This window comes from Myxocyprinus asiaticus, chromosome 35, assembly GCF_019703515.2.
Source record: "Myxocyprinus asiaticus isolate MX2 ecotype Aquarium Trade chromosome 35, UBuf_Myxa_2, whole genome shotgun sequence".
Classification (NCBI taxonomy): Eukaryota; Metazoa; Chordata; class Actinopteri; order Cypriniformes; family Catostomidae; genus Myxocyprinus; species Myxocyprinus asiaticus.
In genome coordinates this window covers 32,062,170-32,082,859 of record NC_059378.1, presented here as the reverse complement: position 1 = coordinate 32,082,859, position 20,690 = coordinate 32,062,170, and the positions used below count along the sequence as shown (strand labels likewise).

The following is a 20,690-nucleotide window of genomic DNA, read 5'->3' as shown; positions in this document are numbered from 1 at the left end:
TATGTGTTATGCGCCAGTAAAGTTTGATGTGCATTGAGTCAGCAATGCACGTCAGTCAGCGTGCAGTTTCTTTGAAGTCATCTGCATTGTCTCTCACTCCTTGATCGCTCGGATTACTATTGCAACATTACAGCTGGGAAATACAGTTAAAATAACAGCTTCAGCATTAAGGTGTATCACAGCTGAGAGACACAACAGACAGAGTAATTAAAAACATGCTCAAGGCACTTACCTGATACCAGAGTTTCCGCATTGTGAGGAGATGTAATCAACATGGTGGAGGAGAGAACGGTTTCTATAGTAAATAACTGTTGCGCACCGGCTACCACAAAATACTCAGGGGGGACCCCCTCTAGGAAGACTATTTTGACATAGAGGTGTATTTGACCAGTATTCCCATTATCTTCAGCAAGCTGACTAACACTACACTACTGCTTGGGAGTCACGACAGACGCAGGTAATCACACAGGCTCAATCTCTCTCTCTCTCTCTCTCTTAAACACACATACACACATCCTTGATTCTCCAATAACTTGTTAGAAACAACTCAAGCCATCGTTACTAGTTCTGAAGTGACATTTTTGAATTAGTAACGGAGGCTTGTGCTCATCTTTTGAACTAGCAACAGCAGATCCTGATCCGTGGGGTAGGAAAGTAGTTCCATGCAAAATGCAGTGTTTTTTGTGACAGTCTTTAGTTTTCCTATTTTTTTTTTTTACATTTCTTTGAACTGTTGTATAAAAGCAACATCACACTCGCAATCATGCTGTATGGCCCTAAATCAGCACGGCTGTCACAGCCACGTCACTAGTTGAAGATTTCTGCATGAGTTTCCAAGTTGGAAATCCAAATTTAAGTGGCGTTTAAATGCACTTTTCCTAGTAGAAAGTTGGAAAATCCAACTTTCCGAGTTGAATGGAATGCAGCATAAGGTGATTGCATGGTTGTATGCTTAATTTTATACACCTAATAGTAGTTTGTGCAGCTGAAATAGCCAATACCTGTTACATGATGAGACGAGAGGCCTATGTCTCAATCACCATCACCACTGGAAACAATAATTAACAGCGCTGATCTCACACACCTGCTCCCAATCCACTCATCAAGGAGAGAGGGATTTAAATGCTGGCGGGAGAGACAGTCGGGGAGAAGATCTCCTAGAATGTATCTGAACACTAATGCTCTGTCTGCTCTCTTTTATAGGAAGTGATTGAAACCTGTCTGGTGTACCTCCCGCCAGCTCTGTGCAAACCTGAAGCCTTCAGGCCCAAGCAGAGCCAAACTACGGGAACCCCCACTCCCTGCACCCACACTAATGGAACCCCTTTGTCTGTCACGAGCACTGACACAGCACAGGCTGAAGCCTCCTCACACCTGCCTCATTACCCCCTTCTCACCTCCCTTCTTTTGTTGTAATAAACAGTCCTCCGGGGTAATCCAGCCAGTTCTGTGCCTCATTCCCCTCACTACACATGCATATATATATTACGTTTTTGTGCCTCTGCTTTTGGCCATGTATTGCATATTCATGTGAGTTCTAATCCACAGCAAGGTGTACATTTAACGATTTTATCTCATGACGTGGAGGCAAAGAGCCACCTGATATGAAGCGGAGAGTTTTTAAATAGTTCATTCCACCCCAATCAGTGGATTAGTCAGCTTATACCATGGTCACTTGCCAGCATTGAAAAGTTAAAGCTGTCATTGAATAAAATAACTTTTCAGGTCATTAGATCTAGAGTTCTGCCTGTTCTAAAACAGACACAGAGATAAAGTAGTGTGATAAGATTACATATATTTGAATTAATTTAAAGACATAAAAAGCTGTACGAATAATGCGAAGCACATTAGTTTTAATAAATGTATTTACATTTTCCATATCCAGCGTGGTGGGATACATATATATTCTTATATTCATGTCTGGAGGTAATTTGAACAGAGACATTAAACTCTCACAAAGTCTTACTGAGGAGGACAGCAGAGGAGGTAGAGTCATTTAGAACGTGATTAAACCTGACTGGAAATACCGGTGCATTAAATGGTTTTAACACACACATTCCAGCCAGTCAGAATAGAGTATTTAGATAGACCATGGTATAAATAACAGTAATGGCCTAGAGAAAGATCAATGGTTATAGCTGCAGGTCAAGCCAATTCTCACCAGAATATATGAGAACAAAGGCACAGAACTGAACAGGCCTGTTTGAAATGCTCTTCACTCACATTATAGGTGGAGACTGGAAGTCGTCTTGGCTCATTCGCTCAGACTGACGCAGACGCAGTACCTCTGAGTAACTCAGATTGCGCAGTTTCACTCGCAGCTGCTCCAGAGATGAGGGTTTCATGGCTAGAGCTCTAGTGATCTGCTCGCGCACCACCGTCATCACCTACACGACAGAACAATATTAACTCTTACATACACATACAGAAAAACTTTCATATAGGTAATCTGTCCTCTAGCTCAACCTTTTTCTCAGGAGACCCCTTTTAACAATTCCCCCAAAACATCACTTCATTAATTTTATGCACACATTCACACACTGTATTTAATAGAATCAAGCAAAATAATGTACATATGAAATAGAAATGCTTTTGAAATCAAAGGATACAGATATAAATAAACTTGCATCTGTGTTTAGTTTGATTTGTATCATTATTATTATTATTGTGTGTCAAATTTCCTACCATTTCATCTTTATTGGGAACCCTGTGTATTTCTTTAGCATAGAGTGTTATATCAAGAGTAATTTTAGAGATTGCCATAAAAAAATAAAAAAAAACAATTGCGCACTTTCAATCCTTTACTTTGATTACAACACTACACCTAATGCAGAGAAATTCCACAGAAAAAACAATGCCCTTTTTGACAAGAGTTGCAATCTGTCTGGTATTTAGATTTGGCTTTTTATGTGGTTTTGAATGTTGAATCACTTTAAACTTTAAAAAGTGTCTTAAAAACGTGGCACTCATGGGTTAGCACGAACAGATGCTCTGAATAGATAACCATTTAACCACCAACAACACTGGTCTGACTTCTGTGTGCAGTACATGTCCTGTGTGAACAACCGCTTATTCGTCCCTTTACAATCAATTAAATTAATTTTTTTCACTAAACTAGGAAAGATTTTTAAATCATAATCAGTTGCCCTAAAATCTCCTCTAGTTAGGGAAAACTTGGTCTAGCCAACACACACACAAACACATACACGCACACACACCTTGTTAAAGTCCTCTGCCGTAGCTCTCATTTCTTTCCAGGTTTTATTGAGCAGTTGTATGCAGATGCAGAAGAACTCTTCCCAAGCGTGCTCGTGTGTAAAAAACATTGGGTGAAAGTCATTACACCCTTCATTCGCTGCAAAGACAAGACAGATATTATTTGTTTTAATATGATTTAAAAATTAGGGTCAGATAAAGTAGTAACAGCTCCTTAAGATAATAATAATAGATCTGAATTGGTGTGATTCGATAACAAACATCAAACCTGATATCATATATTCTATTACATGTTTACTCTTCATTGTTAAAAGTGAAAATGTGCAGTTTTAACAAATATAAATTTCATAGGCAGCAGGTGAAGTGAGTTCTCCACTTCCTGTAAAATACGTACGCAGTTCTCCAACCTGCAGAATATCACACAGCATGCGTGTAAGTTCAATAGCACAGCGACCAAATGGACACTCTTGCTTGTCCTCACGACTGCTGTTTTCTAGAACAATCTGAAAAACACAAGCACAATATTTACAGGCCCATGATAGCCTGACATTTTACATTTTGCAGTAATACGAGATTGAATAATTCAACAAATTATAAATACATAATAAAATATTCATTAACATTCCTTTCCTGAAGTCAGCACCACCCAGCAAAAGCAGTCTGCAGACTTGGCATAGACAAAGTCAGATTAAGGTAATTTAACAGTTTGAAAAACACATTGCGCCTCATTCACTAACCGTGCATACTAGAGGTCGACCGATATATAGATATTACTGATTAATCTGTGCCGATAGTTGCATTTTTTTTAAATATCAACTATCGGGAAAAATCCATGCCGATAGTATTCGTACGTTTTTTGTGTTAAATTACTCCATGGCTGGTGCTGGAGGGTTCTACAGTTGGAACTCCTTGGTTCTACAGTATAATAGCACCCTCTAGAGGTTAAATAAATCACTGACTCCTTGTGAAGTTTGTTGTGTCACGTGACTAGGCTATGCAGAGAGATGGATACTTCAGAAGCGGATTTAAAACATAGAGAGAGAAAACCCAAGGTATTTATATACATTATTATTACAGATATTTGTGGTATAATAAATAAATAATTTAAGGCCACCAAAATGTAATAGTAGGTGGTGGAATAATTTATTTGTTTATAACTGGAGTTTTCTCCAGTTATAAAGAACTGCATTGCCGACAAGATGGAGAGAATTGCTAACATTAGCTGTTAGAATGGTTAGAACAATGTTACAAAGCAAAAGGTGGGAACTGCTTACCTTTTGACTTAATTCGCCATTTTGAATAAAAAAAAAAAAATGTACTCTTGAATTTGTGCAGATCTGATGAGTTTTTATTTTCGGGCGGTTGAGGGGCTTTCAATTTGTTACAGTCTGGTTACAAACATGAGCGCTCCGAAGAGGTTTTGATGCTAAGTATATAAATAAGTTAATCATCAGTAGTGTGGTGCCTATGTGAAAATCAGCGTCACCCCTGGCAACGGCAATCAGCTGAGCCTCTTGGGCTGATCGCTCACACCTGAAGCAGATGTCTTCATCAAGAGGAGAGGGATATAAACTCCAGCAAGAGAAACAGAAGGAAGAGAAGGAACTTGGAGCCGCATAGCCTGCACTAATGCTCTCTTCTGTGTTTTCTGTTAGTAGGAAGCGACTGACCACCCTGCATCCTTTCCCCAACCCCGCTGATCTTCATGCCATAAACTTCACCCAACCTGCCCCTACCAGATGAGCACCTTTCATCATCACAACCCCCTTCACCTCCCTCATCCTTCTCTTGGAAGTAATAAAGCACCCTCCGGGGGTTGTTCACCTGCCTTCCTGTCTCGTGTCTCTCCTTATCTTGCTACAGTTGTAAATCATAATTTCATGTTAATGCCAACCTGTGGTGATGGGGCGTAGTCGTGTGTCTGTCTGCGGGAGAGAGAGAGCAGTAAGGCTTATCACCTGGGTTATAATTATATCTAACACCTGTCCTATCGCCTTCCTGAACACACAAAAAAAAGGTTGTTATGGAAGAATTAGAAGAAATGCTTGATATGGGCGTAATAGAAGAGTCGCACAGCAACTGGGCCAGCCCGGTGGTTGTGGTGCCTAAGAGTGATGGGTCGGTCCGGTTCTATGTAGACTATCACAAAGTGAACACGGTGTCCAAATTTGATGCGTACCCAATGCCTCGGATTGACGAATTGCTCAATCAGTTGGGTGCAGCTCAATTTTATTCGACACTGGACTTAACAAAGGGTTATTTGCAGATCCCTTTAACTCCAATCTCCCAAGAAAAAACTGCTTTTTCCACACCGTTCGGCTTACACCAATTCGTGACGGTGTAACGATCACCCATTGGTACCTGGCACTTCAGCCGTTCAAATTTGAGATAATCCACAGATCAGGAGCACAGATGGCTGTGGCTGACTTCCTCTCCAGAAATGGGGGGGGGGGGGTGCGGGAGTTGGCAGGCCAGATGCTGCCCTGGCCTGAGTCGGGCGGTGGGGATATGTGGGGGCATGGTCGTGTGTCTGTCTGCGGGAGAGAGAGAGCGGTAAGGCTCGTCACCTGGGTTGTAATTATCTCTAACACCTGTCTCTTGTTATAATGATGGCGGAGGGAGGCTTAAAAGCTGCACCAGCTCACCAGTTCAACAGAGAGAGAGAGCCCTGAGAGCACGAACTTGACACTTGCTGAGTGTTTAAAAAAAGTTTCTTTTGTTATCTGATTGAGTGTTTGAATCTACGTGAATAGACTGCATTAAGTCACCCCAGAACCTAAGGCAGAAAAAATAAAAGTCTTGCCTGCACTGCTTCTTAGCCTCCTGACTCCTCCATTGCCCAAGAGAACCAAACTTCTTACACAACCTCATGTGAGAATGCTGCCCGAATTTTTGCTTTTGCTCGGCTGATGGCTTGCTTCAGAAGACAAAGACAAAGCACTAGCACAGTAAATTTTGTGAATGCACACGCACAAGAACAGCCTGTTTTCTGTTTTATATTTTTTGATTATTAAGTTTTCAAACTTTTCTATGATCTGACTAAATAAACTTGTCCAAGCTTCCTGCGTTATGACGTAGTTATGTGAAAAAGAAACATAAGAGCATATTAAAATAAATAAATCTGAAATCTAAAAATACATCTGATATTCATGAGAGGGCACATTGTTGTATAATATTTACAATGTGTACATGTGAGGGCACATGGATATATACTGCATACTATGCCGTTCTAAAATTACATTAAAAAGACAACCTGAGTTGATTTTATAACTTTTTCTCTCTCCCTCTCTTGTACATCATTCATATATTTCATATGACAATAAAATAAAATAAAAAGGGCATCAAACAACTCTACCAGCTATGGAACATCCAACAACTCTACCAGCTATGGAAACCAAGGGCCGTTGGGCCACTACAGGGCAACCAACAGCTCGGTTTCCCTGTCTTCATGAATTTTGCACAACACTTGGTTAAGCAAACAAATGGGAAGGGACGCATACTTGCATGTCACTGGCCCTTTGTGAGCTAGGGCATCCAAGCCCAGCAGAGCCTGAGTCACGGAGTACCAGAGGCGACTGGTTTCCAGGGAGGCAGACAGGTCCACCTCAGCCCAACAAAGTCCCCAAATCGAGTTTCATTGCCAAGAAGTTAATGTGCAAGGAGCTAGGGACAAGCCAAAGGGCAGAACTTTGAACTGGTATGCAGATCTCTCAAAGGCGAATCTCTAGGATGGCCTGTGACACATAAAAGTATACATCTTTCAGGTCGATTGACACAGACCAGTGCAGAGGACAGACATGAGACCAAATCTGACTCTAAATAACCATCTTGAACAGAGACTTCGCGAGTGTCTGGTTCAAGCGTCTCAAGTTTAAAATGGGCTGGCGGCCACTGTCTTTTTTGTCAACCAGAAAATAACAGATGTAGTAGCCTCCATGTGTGTCACACACGCGTCTTTAGTGAGGAGACTTCATACTTCTGAGCATAAAAATCAGTGCATCGTTCACTGCACGGAGGAGGACCAAACACCATTAAAGCAAGGCGACCACCTCTTGAACTGAAGCACATTGTCGCTCGACTGTGTCAGTACCCAGCTGGAAAACAACCGCCATTTCCACAGGGGTTCTTATGTGACTAACAACACCAGCACACCGCTCACCCCCCGGGGCAGTTGCCCTTGGCGACTTAGTCAATTAGAGTTGGTGGGCCTGTCATTTTCGCTGGGGCGTGGCAGTCTTCTGTCACACCATCAACGGCAATGCAACAGTTGCAAGACTGGAACTGCATTCTCATTTCTGGCATACAATGACAAGGAAAGTCAGAGCGCTGTCCCGAAAATGTGGAAGTATCCGCTCCATAGGGATTAACCAGCATGTACGCCTCGTGCATACGCAACAAGGTCTTTTGTTCGTGTTGTGACATGGCAGCCTTCTGATACAGCAATAGTAAAAAAACAGGCATCGAAGTGATCTGCGATACGCCACAACTGGTTCCCGGCTCACCAATGGCTGGGAAGCAAGAGGACTGCCCATGAAATAACACATTTAGGCATTAACTGGGCCTATAGCAGTGTTCTGACACGTTGCCAGATATTATATCATATAAATTTCCCACTTCTTGAAATGTCTATGTTAATGTTTCAAACAAATCATGTAAGGATTCCCATTTATTTATAAACCAAACTGAGCACGATGTTGAATTCCTGACCTGAAGTGATGATTTCACAGCGGAGCTTGTCTGTCCGTGTCATAAAGTTGACCATATTTACATTCACATAACTGATTAAGGTAATTATTTGGTTAATCCTTTATTCCAAAAAAAGTGTAAAGATCCATAAAGTGTAGATCTATTCAGAATATTCCTCCACATATGATAAATTAAAACATGCTCTTTTTTTTCTGATATTCTCTTCTGGAAACATTAGAGGCTAGCTCTTGCTATTTATTCCACTGGATTTCTCTAATTCTTCACATGTAATTTAACTAAATAATGATGTCTTCTAGGGGGCCTGGGTAGCTCAGCAAGTAAAGACGCTGACTACCACACCTGGAGTCGCAAGTTCGAATCCAGGGCATGCTGAGTGACTCCAGCCAGGTCTCCTAAGCAACCAAATTGGCCCGGTTGCTAGGGAAGGTAGAGTCACATGGGGTAACCTCCTTGTGGTCACTATAATGTGGTTCTCACTCTCGGTGGAGCGCGTGGTGAGTTGTGCGTGGATGCCGCGGAGTATAGAGTGAAGCCCCCATATGCGCTATGTCTCCGCAGTAACGCGCTCAACAAGCCACGTGATAAGATGCGTGGATTGACAGTCTCAGACGCAAAGGCAACTGAGATTCGTCCTCCGCCACCACGAGGACTTAGAGCGCATTTGGAATTGGGCATACCATATTGGGGAGAAAAAATAAAATAAAAAATAAAATAAAAATAATGATGTCTTCTACATTAAAATATGTGTGCACAAAGTCAGCCTTGAGTGTATCTTAACTTGCTGAAAAACTTACGGGGCTATCACCTGTTTGTAGGCTACATTGACTTATTTTAATTTTTTTTAATGTTTGTATTTGTATTTAATATTTGCTGCAAAATGTGTGCTTGACATTTCACAATTGTTTGACACCTCATGCCTCAAGAATAACACTGTTACATTCACGGAAGAAAAACCAAAATAAACATAAACGAAAATTCTCTTTCAGCAGATATAAATGTCAGTAATACAAGGAGAAACTTCAGTAAAAAAAAATATTCAGCTAATAAATATATGATAGTCTCTCAAATTCCACTCGGACATATATAGGCTACTCATTTTTCACCAAAACGGTGCTATTCTCATGCCGAAGCCGATGATCGGCTTATGCTTGGCCAAGGGATCTGTGAACCTATCACATAAATAGTAATTGGTCCTAAAACTAGGCTTCATTTAAATAAAAATAACTTTTATGTAAAGTATAATTTATTTCATTTGACTTTTGGGCAAAATGTGACATGGAAATTTCTTTACAGTTTTTATGAGATTTGCCCAATTACATTTTAATGAAAGATATGAAAAAACATTTTTGCCTTAATATACAGAAAAATACTGATGGATCACAGAGACCAACAATAATTACAAAAACAAATAACTGAACAAATACTGAACATTTATAAATTTACATGGTTCCCTATTTCATTGTTAATGTAAGCCAAAGTATTTGCATCAGATAAACTTTCCTTGTAGGAATGTTATCCTGATTGAGGATTGGAAGATTCACACCTTAAAAAATTTACCTTCCCCCAATTCAGACTTGTGAGTCAAAAGAATCAAGAATGGGGCACTTTAAAGCTAATGTTGCAAACCCCATCAGAGGAAAAGAGACCTTTTCAGTTTCTTTTAAAGAAAAATAAGGGGCACACTCCATTTCTTTAAACCACATATGCTATTTGAGATGCAAGTAATCCATTTGTGGCAGGGGACAACCACTATTAAAAAAATAATAATTTATGCCTACAGCAATGTGTGTAAAAAAATATTTAATTATTGAATGATATGATAAAAATGGTTTACGACTTCATTTCATCTGTTATAAAAAATATATTAGTTGGTAAAACAATAAGGATCCATTTGTTAACAGTTGTTAACAACATTAGTTAACATGAAGGAACAATATTTTTACAGCATTTATTAATCTTGGTTAATGTTAATTCCAATATATATGAATTACATTTTTTAAATCAAAAGTTGTATATGTTAACGTTAGTTAAGATTAGTTGTCATCCTTAGGCATACATTCAACAAAATATTTTTCAAACTGCAGGAAAGCCTAGCTACTACCTATTGTACAATGTTCATATGCCATATAAACACTCCAGCTGAATTTGCAAAAGATGCAGCTGTCAGGAACCCAACTCTCTAGTTTAGTTTTTGTTGTGTCGGGATCCTGTCACCTGTTTCTGTGTTTGTACCCATCTTGTGTATCTATTCTAGTGTCAGGGTCCTGCCACTTCAGTTGGTCTTGTTTATAGTTTTTATGGCCAGATCCTGACAATAGTGTTGTGTAAGTGCACTTGGCTTTGTGTTTTATCATGGCCATGTGCACTCGTGTCTGTGTCTTTTGTGATTAACTGCCAACTTGTTTGCCTGGTTATCTGTCTGATTATTAGTTGATTGTCCTCACCTGTTCTCCTCATTACTCTACTCGTTTCCTTCCCATTATATTCCTATTGTGTTTTCTTGTCTGTGTCAGATTCTTGTCAATGCTCCTGTTTCATGTTCCTTGTCGGTTAGGTGAAGTACTCTTTTCTGCTCCCTCTGCCAGATTCGGGTCCCATACTCCCTGTTCAGTTTTTCACCTTGTTTTGTTATTTAGTCTAGTTTTTTATGTTTGTTGTTTTTTGCCCTACCATGGGTCTTTTGTTTTTTCCGCTCTGTTGGCTGTAGTCATGGCTCCTGTTTTTTCCCTGTGTCCAGTTTTGGTTTTTGTAAATAAAGTATTTTTATTCACCTCAGTCTGCGATTGGGTTCATCTTTAGCAAAAACCTGACAGAACGATCTGACCAGACTGAAACCTGCAGACTGTTCACACTCCCATGATGGGTCTACAACTTTGCCTAGCTCCAACCCAGCGGAGTTCTATTACCCAGGGCCCAAGTTCCAGGTCCATGTTTCTGAACTGCCCTCAGCGGGGTAGGCCAATGGGGATACTATGCACAGGCACTCTTAGAAGCAGCCCCGAAGTGGTGTCTAGCAGAGACTCACATCGAGTTGTTGTTCCTCGGTGGCCTCGACGAGCCAATGGAATGGGAGGAGCTGGGAGGAATCTTCTATTGGACCTACTGGGACATTGCAGACCACGTTTGTCGCTTCAAGGAGATGGAGATATTGTTGAGGAGTCGGAGAGGGGGTCCCAACACTACTGGCTCCATATACAAGGTCCTTGAAGTCCCTGGGGGTCCTGATTCAGGCAGCCAATCCGCAGGTAAGAAGAGGAGACGCACCAACTCCACTTCCTGCCGAATCATTTTCTGAACTCTCTGCCGACCGCCAGGGGGCAGGGGAGCCCACAGCAGTTCTTCCCAATGCCCGTAAGAGTAGGAAGAGGAGGAGACAGTTTCCTACTTCTGAGTCCGCCGCTGTTCTCCAGGAGACACCCGTCCTTGCCGCTCTTAACCAGGAGGCGCCAGTTCTCGCTGCTGTTCGCCAGGAGGCACCGTCCTCGCTGTAGACCTTCTCACCATCCTCAAGAGGAGGAGGAAGACACACATGCCTTTGCCTGTGTCCGCTGCAACTCCCCTGGAGCGGTCAGAGTTTGCGACCACTGCCTAGTCTGTTTTTGTAAATAAAGTATTTTTGTTCACCTCAGTCTGCGATTGGGTTCATCTTTAGCAAAAACCTGACAGAAGCAGGTGACCTGTTACTGTAACTGGACAGAGGGGTGTGAGATCTTACTCAAATGTTCCAGGTGCCACCTGGTGGATATAGTGGAACAAATGTATTTTAATTCTAAGAAGCCCACCAGCGTTATGCAGCATGATTCACATGATGGACTGTCTGGAGGTGCATCAAAAAACTTGCATTTTTAAAGGCTGCATCTGTAACTCCTCGCTATCTTAACAACATGTCCCAAGAAATTTTAAGCTGGCAGTTATCAACCCCCTTTTCAAGAAATCACAGCTTGACCCTGAAGAATTTGTTAATTTTAGACCAATCTCAAATCTCCCATTTATGTCTAAAATAATAGAAAAAGTAGTGTTCTCCCAACTATGTTCATTTTTGCAGATAAATAGTATCGGTGAAGAATTTCAGTCAGGATTTAGACCCCATCATAGTACAGAGACTGCCCTTATCAGAGTTACAAATGACTTGCTTTTATCATCTGACCGTGGATGCATCTCTCTTCTAGCGCTATTAGATCTTAGTGTTGCCTTGGACACCATGACATTCTCTTGGACAGGCTTTGGAATTATGTTGGCATATGTGGACAGGCACTAGCATGGTTTAGATCCTACTTATCTATTAACCTATTTATTTGTATATGCTTCCCTTGGGATACAACATCAAGAACCATAAAAATTTCACAATTCTTCAAGTTAGCAGAGTGTAAGGCATGAGACTTTTCCCTAGTGACCACTGAAGTTTGCTAGGAGGTCTGGGAATCTTATCTTTGAAGTTCTTGTGTTGTCTTCTTTCCCAGTTCCCTCCCTGATTGTTTCCAACTGTCTCATTTCCCTATCAGTCTGTGTGTTTGTGTGTATATATACACCAGTGTTTGCTCATGTTCCTTTGTCTAGCTTTGTTTCTTTGTAATGTATGTTTCCATGTTGAGTTCTTTTGTTTTATTGTTGTTCTTTGCTTCGTTGTACAGTGGCAAGAAATAGTATGTAAACCTTTTGGATTTACCTGCATTTATGAATAAATTTATCTTAAAATCTAAGTTACAATAATGAACAAAAACAATCTTGTTTAACTAATAACACAAATTATTATATTGTTCTTGTACATATTGAATACATTATTCAAACATTCACAGTGTAGGATGGAAAACAATCACTGACAGAGATTGTATATGGAAGGTGGTAAAGACCTGGGAGCAGCCAGCTGACTTCCCTTCAGCCATTCAGAAGCATGTCAGCTTGTCTCAGTGAAGGAATTACTTCAGCATCTACACATCTTATCATGCAGTATTTGGCCTTGTTTTAAATGAGAGAATTTGCTTTAAGTAATCTTGTGTAACATTTCTTCATATTATGTCTATATTTTATGACAAAAAAAATAAATAAAATAATGCTACAAATAAGCCACATCCATTGTAACTATGCTGTGCACAAAATAAACAGTTTTAGTCTGTGAGTAAAACAATATGCCTGTTGTATTCTATTTATTAATTAATGTTAGCGACTGTCTATCTGTGGATATTTCTGATATTTGCAACCCTGTTTGTTATGCATTCATTATCCGGTTCACTGACTGTATGTTTTTACTATGAAAGTCATTTTATGGGCATGTCAGGAGTTGCTTTTTTCAGCAGTCTAGAGTGTGTTTCAACAATAATGTAATGATGACAGAATATTAAAACTGGCTGCATAAAGTACTTTTAAAAGGTAAAAATCTCTGAATAGGCAACTTCTAAATGCTACCTGACTGATGTGTTCATCTGTTTTGGTGTGCGTGTTTGACCAGCCAACATCATTTACATATAAATTATGTATATAAGTCGCTTTGGACTATGTCAATAACTGCGACTTATATTCTGGAAAATACGTTAATTGTCTATAAATGGAGACAATTTAGTACTGTAACTACTCTCCCTAGAAGTGGCCGTCCAGCCAAGATGACTTAAAGGGCACACTGCAGAATGCTCAATGAAGTAAAAAAGAACCCTAGAGTTACATCTAAAGACTTGAAGGAATCATTGGAACTGGTTAACATCTCTGTTCATGAGTCTACTATATGGAAAACATTAAACAGGCATGGTGTCCATGGCAGGACACCACAAAGGAAGCCACTGCTTTCCAACAAAAACATTGCTGCGTACCTGAATTTTGCACAAAGACCACCTTGACACTCCACAACACTACTGGGAAAATGTTTTTGGACTGATGAAACTAAGGTTGTATTGTTTCAGAAGAACCTGCAGCACTAAGTATGGGGTAAAAAGGGCACTGCATACCAACATGAAAACATCATCCCAACGGTGATGTATGGTAGAGGGAGCATCATGATTTAAGGTGAATTTGTCCACAGCCACTGATATAGAGTCTGCCTTTCACTTCTCACTAGTTATTAAGGTTTGAATTTGAGGTGGGGAAACTGATCCTGGACCAGCAGTTACAAGCCAGCGTTTTTCCCAGAGCAACAATCAGAATTCCCTTTATTAAAAATTCACACATCATGCTCCTCACCCGTGGCCAGCCACACGCTGCACCTATGCATTAGCCTTAAAACAAATCAACCAGGTTTAAAATTAATCATTTAAAAATATTTATTTCCAAGCAAATTTATTTGAAAATCAAAATATTAGCCTATAAAACTGTGCGTATTATCTTTAAGAGAGAATTAACTATATGCTACTCATCCCATAAATAATTGCGAATAATATAGACTAATTAAAATCCAGAGGTAAATTAAAATTTTATAATCCAACGGCCCACTAAGAAATCAGAAAAGAGTCTGTGTTTTAATCAACTCTCAGTAATAATTGTTATATTACACCAACCATTTTTATTTATAAAATGAGGCAAGCATTCACAAACGCTCTTTGCGGTGTAATTAACAAATCATATCCTTATTAAACATGATTTAAAAACAATACATTTGACCTACATAATGCCATTTTTATATCTTTTACAATAGCCTAATAAAAATTTCTTTCAATACATATCCTGTACGTGTATACAGCAGCCTGCACTTTCACTTTCAATCACCTTTGCCGTCCAGCTTTTCTCATCAGTGCGAACTGTAGCCTATAATTGATGTTTTCTAATCCCTTTCTTGCAAGGTTATAAATTAAAATAGCCATGAGATACTGTATGACACATTCACGACTGGACAGAGGGGTGCACCACCTGGTGGATTTTGTGACGTGCAACATATGTATTTTAATCCTAAGAAGCCCGTCTGCGGTATTCTGAGCGATTTCACGTAATGGATTGCCTGAAGGCACATGAAACAATGTGCATTTTTAAAGGCTGCATCTGTCTAAAACCTGGCAAAAGCTGTTAGGGGAAGCCCAGTCTTCAGCCAGGCAGATGTTCTGTAAGGACACACCCTTCACCCAAGCCCAGGAGGAGGCCATATATGGAATACTGCACGCCTTGCGAATCATAAGTGAGAAAGTGTTTGCTTGGAGATGGCCAAATCTTTTCAACGGCATCCAAAGCAGACAAAGAGCTGATCCGTCAGATCTGCCGATGGCTTGGGCAGTGGTCTTAGTAGCCCAGAGTGCCAGATCAGTGGCGCGATGCAGCTCTCTGAACTACTCAGGGTCTGGCCCGTTCGCATCCATGTCCTTAAGAACATTAGCCTGGTAGACCTGCAAGACCATCATGGTGTGCCGGGCTGAACCACCCTGACCTGCCGCTGCATAGGCCTTGCCTATGAGTGAGGATGTTAGCTGACAAGGCTTGGACGGATGCGCTGGCCTGGATTTCCATCCCGGTGAAGAGACGGGGCATAAGTGCGGGAATCCACTGGGGGAATCTCAGTATAGCCCCTTTGCACAGCCGAGCTTTGTGAAGGCTGTTGCACCAGAAATGTGCATTCGTACAGATTAGGGCAAAAGGCACTTTTTTACCAGCTGGACGTGCAGCTTGTGGAAGAACTCCGAGCCGAGAATGTTCGGGCTCACTCTGAGTGGGCCACTTAAGTTGGAGCTTCTCGACCGCTGGAGAGAGAACCTGATCTCACCGAAGAAGGAAATACCAACAAACTCATCAGCTGAGTAAGACCAGGCCTCACCTTCAGATATATAGCATCTCCTTTTTCATCATAACCGCCAAACGTGATCACACCACGGGCGCCGTCTGTGGGGTGCAGATCATCATGGGTGATTTCAACAGCCTAAGACGCTTGAAATGGAGATGGGGAGGCACGCAAGGTTTGCACCGGCGACAAATCCCTCTTAAATTTTCTATGTTATACATCCCGGCCTTGCACGTCTCCCTGATGCTGTCCCTTGGGAGCCACAGGAGTATAGTGGGACCTCGTCCTTCAGAAAGAAGGCAAGCTGAGAGCGAAGCGTCTTGAGTTTCATGCATTCACAGTGAATGCAATTAGTTTCACAGAGTGCCATCAGTTTCATCACAAGAGAAAAAGTCTGATGAAATGCCACTGTGCTCCTATTTATATCCCCATGATGACATGCGCATCAGAGGCAGAGCATCAAGCACCATCTTCCAGTAGATTGCCCTGATTCTATAGGGTTTCAGAGATCATCACTCCTGTGAGGAGTTTCTCAATAGCGTCAGCTACTGGCGCAGCTTCTAACTGACCAACTTGAAAGTGAACACCGTTATCATGAGCCTCACACATGCTTTGAGTATGTGTAATACACTACAGAGAACAGAGATGCACAAATACAGTAAGTGCAAAATATTTATTAATTTAATTAAATTACAGCCCTTATCGCGATTTCGATTTTATTTTGTTTAATCGTTCAGCCCTGCTTTCTGTGAATGCCGACTCAACTATACAACAAAGAAAATATTATGCACTAGATCAAAAACAAGTAAAATATTACATTATACTGAATTTGACACTTTATTTTAATGGTTGATAATGGCTGTTTATGTTCAATGATTTGAAAACAAAACATTACTGGCATAACAGAGTCAATTAGTTTGCAATGAAATATTACAGTTGTCAGTTTAAATGAAAAGTGCAGTTTTATAAAACAAAGACAAAGAGAAGACTGTGCTTCAGAAAACGAAATAAACAGCAGAACTTTAAGAATGTGTGTTCTTACTCTGATATATGTGTCCTGGTGTAGTTTGGCGAGGTACAGCATGTTGTCGAGCGCCAGCATTCCCGGTGGTGTCTGCGTGAAATCCACGGCAGGATTCAATGGATTCTGTATTAAAATGCAAACATATATTATACAGTATTAAGCATGACCAAATGTAATAATTTAATCAAATTATTGTGGAGCCTGTTCTGTGCATGTATTATACTCCACTTTCCACTATCCAAAGGGATTTACAAATGAGGAAAAAATACAAAATAATGTGTAGTGGATAGGGAGCCAGGTAGGATATTAAGCCTAATTAAAAAACATAATAATAATAATTAAGTCTTTAGTCAATCAACGCTTCATAAGATTCACCCAAATGTTTAGTCCAAATATTTGCAGTGAACATAGACTCAGCCTCAGACGGCACACCCACGGACCACCCACAGTCCGTTCTCTAACCATCTGATGCATATAGATCATTTCAAGAATGTAAACAAAAACAAATGAATTAGAATGGTCAAAGTCAACAAAGTCTCTTTTACATGGTAAGTCAGTCCACTCGGTGGACGTTTTTGGAACGCTCTTGGTCAATATGGGCAGCTATTTTTTTATGTAAACAAGTGTCATGACAGTGCTCCTATCTTCTTGAATGGGGAAAGACCGAAATCTCCAAAATGGTTGGTCAAAATTACGATAAAACAACATATTTTAAATGAGCAGCAAAATTTTACTGGCGCCAGCTTCACTCGAGTGGTCCGGCCGCGACGTGTGCTCCAATCCCCGGTGGTGCGGGTCTAGCGACGCATCTAACTTGCACCTGACCCTCACCATTCCGTTCCTGGACCCGTGAAGGCACCAGCTGTCACCAACGAACAGTTCTTGAAATGGACTAGCCACCTTTTTCCTGAACATGGAAGTGCTCCATGATTCGACTGTTTCAATTTCAGGTCTCCAGTGTTTTCACACACATCGGCATAGTTTAAGGTATTAAAAAAAATTATTGTAAAAAAAAAAATAAAATGCTGATAATTCACACAGTCGAGATGACTGATTTTTTTCACCTGAGTGTGTAGATGACATGAAGCGATAGTCAGAGGTAAGTTACATTGAAATCATTAGTTATTCTGAGCTGTTATGATTTCAGTTGAGCCTGAAATACATTTTTACACCAAGTAACACTTTAATGGTTGTTCTTCTCCTCTGATGTTTTGGCAGTTTTTACTTGTCCTCTCGAGACCAGAAATACAAAACAGGCAATTAGAATCATCATGGCGCCGCCCAGTGGTTGCTCAGGAAAACTGTGGATAGCACACAAAACTGGAAAAACACAACGGAAAGTGTGATGTTGGAGGGGTCGAGGAGGCCGACTGCACCACCTTTAGAGAGCTGCTGGCACCCCCCTTTACATGATGCCCCTACGCATTGCATACCTTGCATATATGGTTTTTGCGCCTCTGCCCGGACCTATGACCACCAAGGCACAGCTGCACTATTATTATTTTTATTTTACACACACAAAAAAAGGAAAATAACCAATTACAAAGGGGTTAAAGGAATGTTCCAGGTTTAATACTGGTTTAGTTGAACTAAAAGCATTTGTGGCATGAAATTTTATTTTTATAAAAAAAGCAAAAATCATGGTTGCAGCAAGGCACTTACAATGAAAATGAATGGGGCCAGTCCATAAACATTAAAATACAAGCCGTTTTAAACCTATAGCCAAGTCAGGTAATTTTGATTTGTATAGCGCTTTTCACAACACATCATTTCAAAGCAGTTTTACAGAAAATTATGCTGTAACAGAAAATGAAGCTATAATGTCTGAAATGTCTTAAAGTCTATAATGTGCAGTTCCTTTCTGGCTAAACAGCATGATTATAATGCCAATATTAATTATTTATGTTTAGTACAAGTGACGGTTTAAATTAGTAAACTGAGTTGATGTTGGTGGCCAATATTTAATATAAAGGTTTTTGTATGAATTGTAAGATTAATGACTCAAAGTTTTGATGTCCATCCAGAGTTAACTGCGGAAGTGCACACAGATGCATTGTCCTTTGTTATTTGGCTGATGAAGGCTTTAGTTGGCAATTAATTTATTGTATATGTATTTCATTTTAAGAGATCAGCGGAGACATAGCGCTTGTGGAGGCTTCACGCTATTCTCCGCGATAACGCGCTCAACAAGCCACATGATAAGATGAGCGGATTGATGGTCTCAGACGTGGAGGCAACTGAGATTCGTCCAACTCCACCCGGATTGAAGTGAGTTACTACGCCACCACGAGGACTTAGAGCGCATGGGAATTGGGCATTCCAAACTGGGGTGAAAAGGGGAGAGAGAAAAAAAAATACATATATATATATATATATATATATATATATACTGTATATAACTTCCCAAATATATATATATATATATATATATATATATATATATATATATATATATATATATATATATAAAGGACCCAAACCAAGCTAATGCCTGTCCACAAATGCCAACATAATTCTAAAACCTATCCAAGAGAATGTCGTGACCTATGGTGTCGAAGGCAGCACTAAGATCTAAAAGCACTAGAAGAGAAATGCAGCCACGATTAGATGATAAGAGTAAGTCATTTGTAACTCTGATAAGTGCAGTGTCTGTACTATGATGGAGCCTAAATCTTTACATTTATACATCTATACATAAATCTCCCATTTATGTCAAAAAGACTATAAAAGGTAGTGTGCTCCCAACTATGTTCATTTTTACAGAGAATTGGTATCTGTGAAGAATATCAGTCAGCGAAGAAGAAGAGCACCACAACATTGAATTGCTGGAGGGAGGCTGCAATGGAGATGAATGATAAACACCTTCCTGCAACGTACAGTGTTCACGAGGACTCCCACGCATTGTAGAATTTTTTGTTTGCATTATATTAACTCACATTTCAATAGGGAGAATTATTATCGTCTCGAGACTCATGCCCTCGCAGTGAGGGCAGTCTGTCTCAATGAAAGCTGACTCTGCATGGGTCCAGACATAGAATGCAGCTCTCATGCTGATCTGATGGCGGGATGTGCCTCTCGCACAAGGAACACTTACGGAACGACGCAAACACGTAAGCGACTTTTTATATATATATATATATATATATATATATATATATATATATATATATATATATATATACTGTATACTGTATATTTATACACACAATATACAATTGCTTTATAAGGATACACAACTCCTGCCGAAACGCTGCGGGGAACCAGGATGCTGAAGCGGCCTGTTCACCAGCGAAGCATCAAACGGCAGGGTGGAGTGATGTTTGCCGGAACACTGCAGGGGAGCGGAGAGTCTTCTCGTTGCCGTGAAGATTTTGCCCGCTGACCCGTGTAGTCTATGGCGAAGCAGTAGAAGGCTTCTAGATGAGAGATTAATCGCTTGAAGGGAGAAAATTCTGAGGAATGGTGTTTGCGCACCTGCTTTTATATCTGACAGCTTCACACCTAAAAAGGCGGGGCTCAAACACCTTAGCCAATATTAGAATATTGGCATTATTGTAGAGAGGATTCAGCTAGGTTGTGTGGAAGGACACTCCCCATATGCATTAGCACGCAATGTCAAGTGTACTGAGTCGTAAGGGAACATGTGCAATTTGCAATGTGTTCATGTCCAGTGGTTGCTCCTGCAGCAGTATACTTTTTATTAATTCTTTTTTTAATGTTTTGAAAGTATTTTTTTTCTTCTTTCTTTTCCACCCACGCTAAGGAGCGTATTGGGCGATGAGAGTTCTCCAGCGGGTGTGATCAGTGGCGAGGTCTTCGACTTCGTCCCATGAGTCATTGAGGGCTTTAAGGTCGTTGATGAAAGTCCGGTGCCAGGTGAGTCATAGCTGGCCTCTACTGCGCCGGCCTCCAGGTGGAACCCATAGAATGATCATGCAATGCAATGATCTTACTGAGGCTTGGCAGCTTGCTTCATCATAGGACCTCCTCATTGATAATGTGGTCAAGGTATCGAATATACAGTATCCGTCTCAGGCAACGCTGGTGAAAGACGTT

At 40.5% G+C, this 20,690-nt stretch overlaps 1 protein-coding gene across 5 annotated transcripts in view; it reads right to left on the bottom strand.

Moving 5' to 3' along the window:
• elmo2 (engulfment and cell motility 2) overlaps window positions 1-20,690 on the bottom strand; it is a 216,402-nt gene that overhangs the window by 63,637 nt on the left and 132,075 nt on the right. For 4 of the 5 annotated variants that reach the window (XM_051672277.1, XM_051672278.1, XM_051672280.1 and 1 more), the window contains 4 exons: window positions 16,653-16,757; window positions 3,611-3,719; window positions 3,219-3,355; window positions 2,224-2,387 (listed from right to left, as the gene is read on the bottom strand). In XM_051672277.1, the coding sequence (XP_051528237.1) occupies window positions 2,224-2,387; window positions 3,219-3,355; window positions 3,611-3,719; window positions 16,653-16,757 (515 nt within the window). The remainder of the gene's footprint in view (window positions 1-2,223; window positions 2,388-3,218; window positions 3,356-3,610; window positions 3,720-16,652; window positions 16,758-20,690) is intronic. The other variant, XM_051672279.1, reaches the window with a different exon arrangement.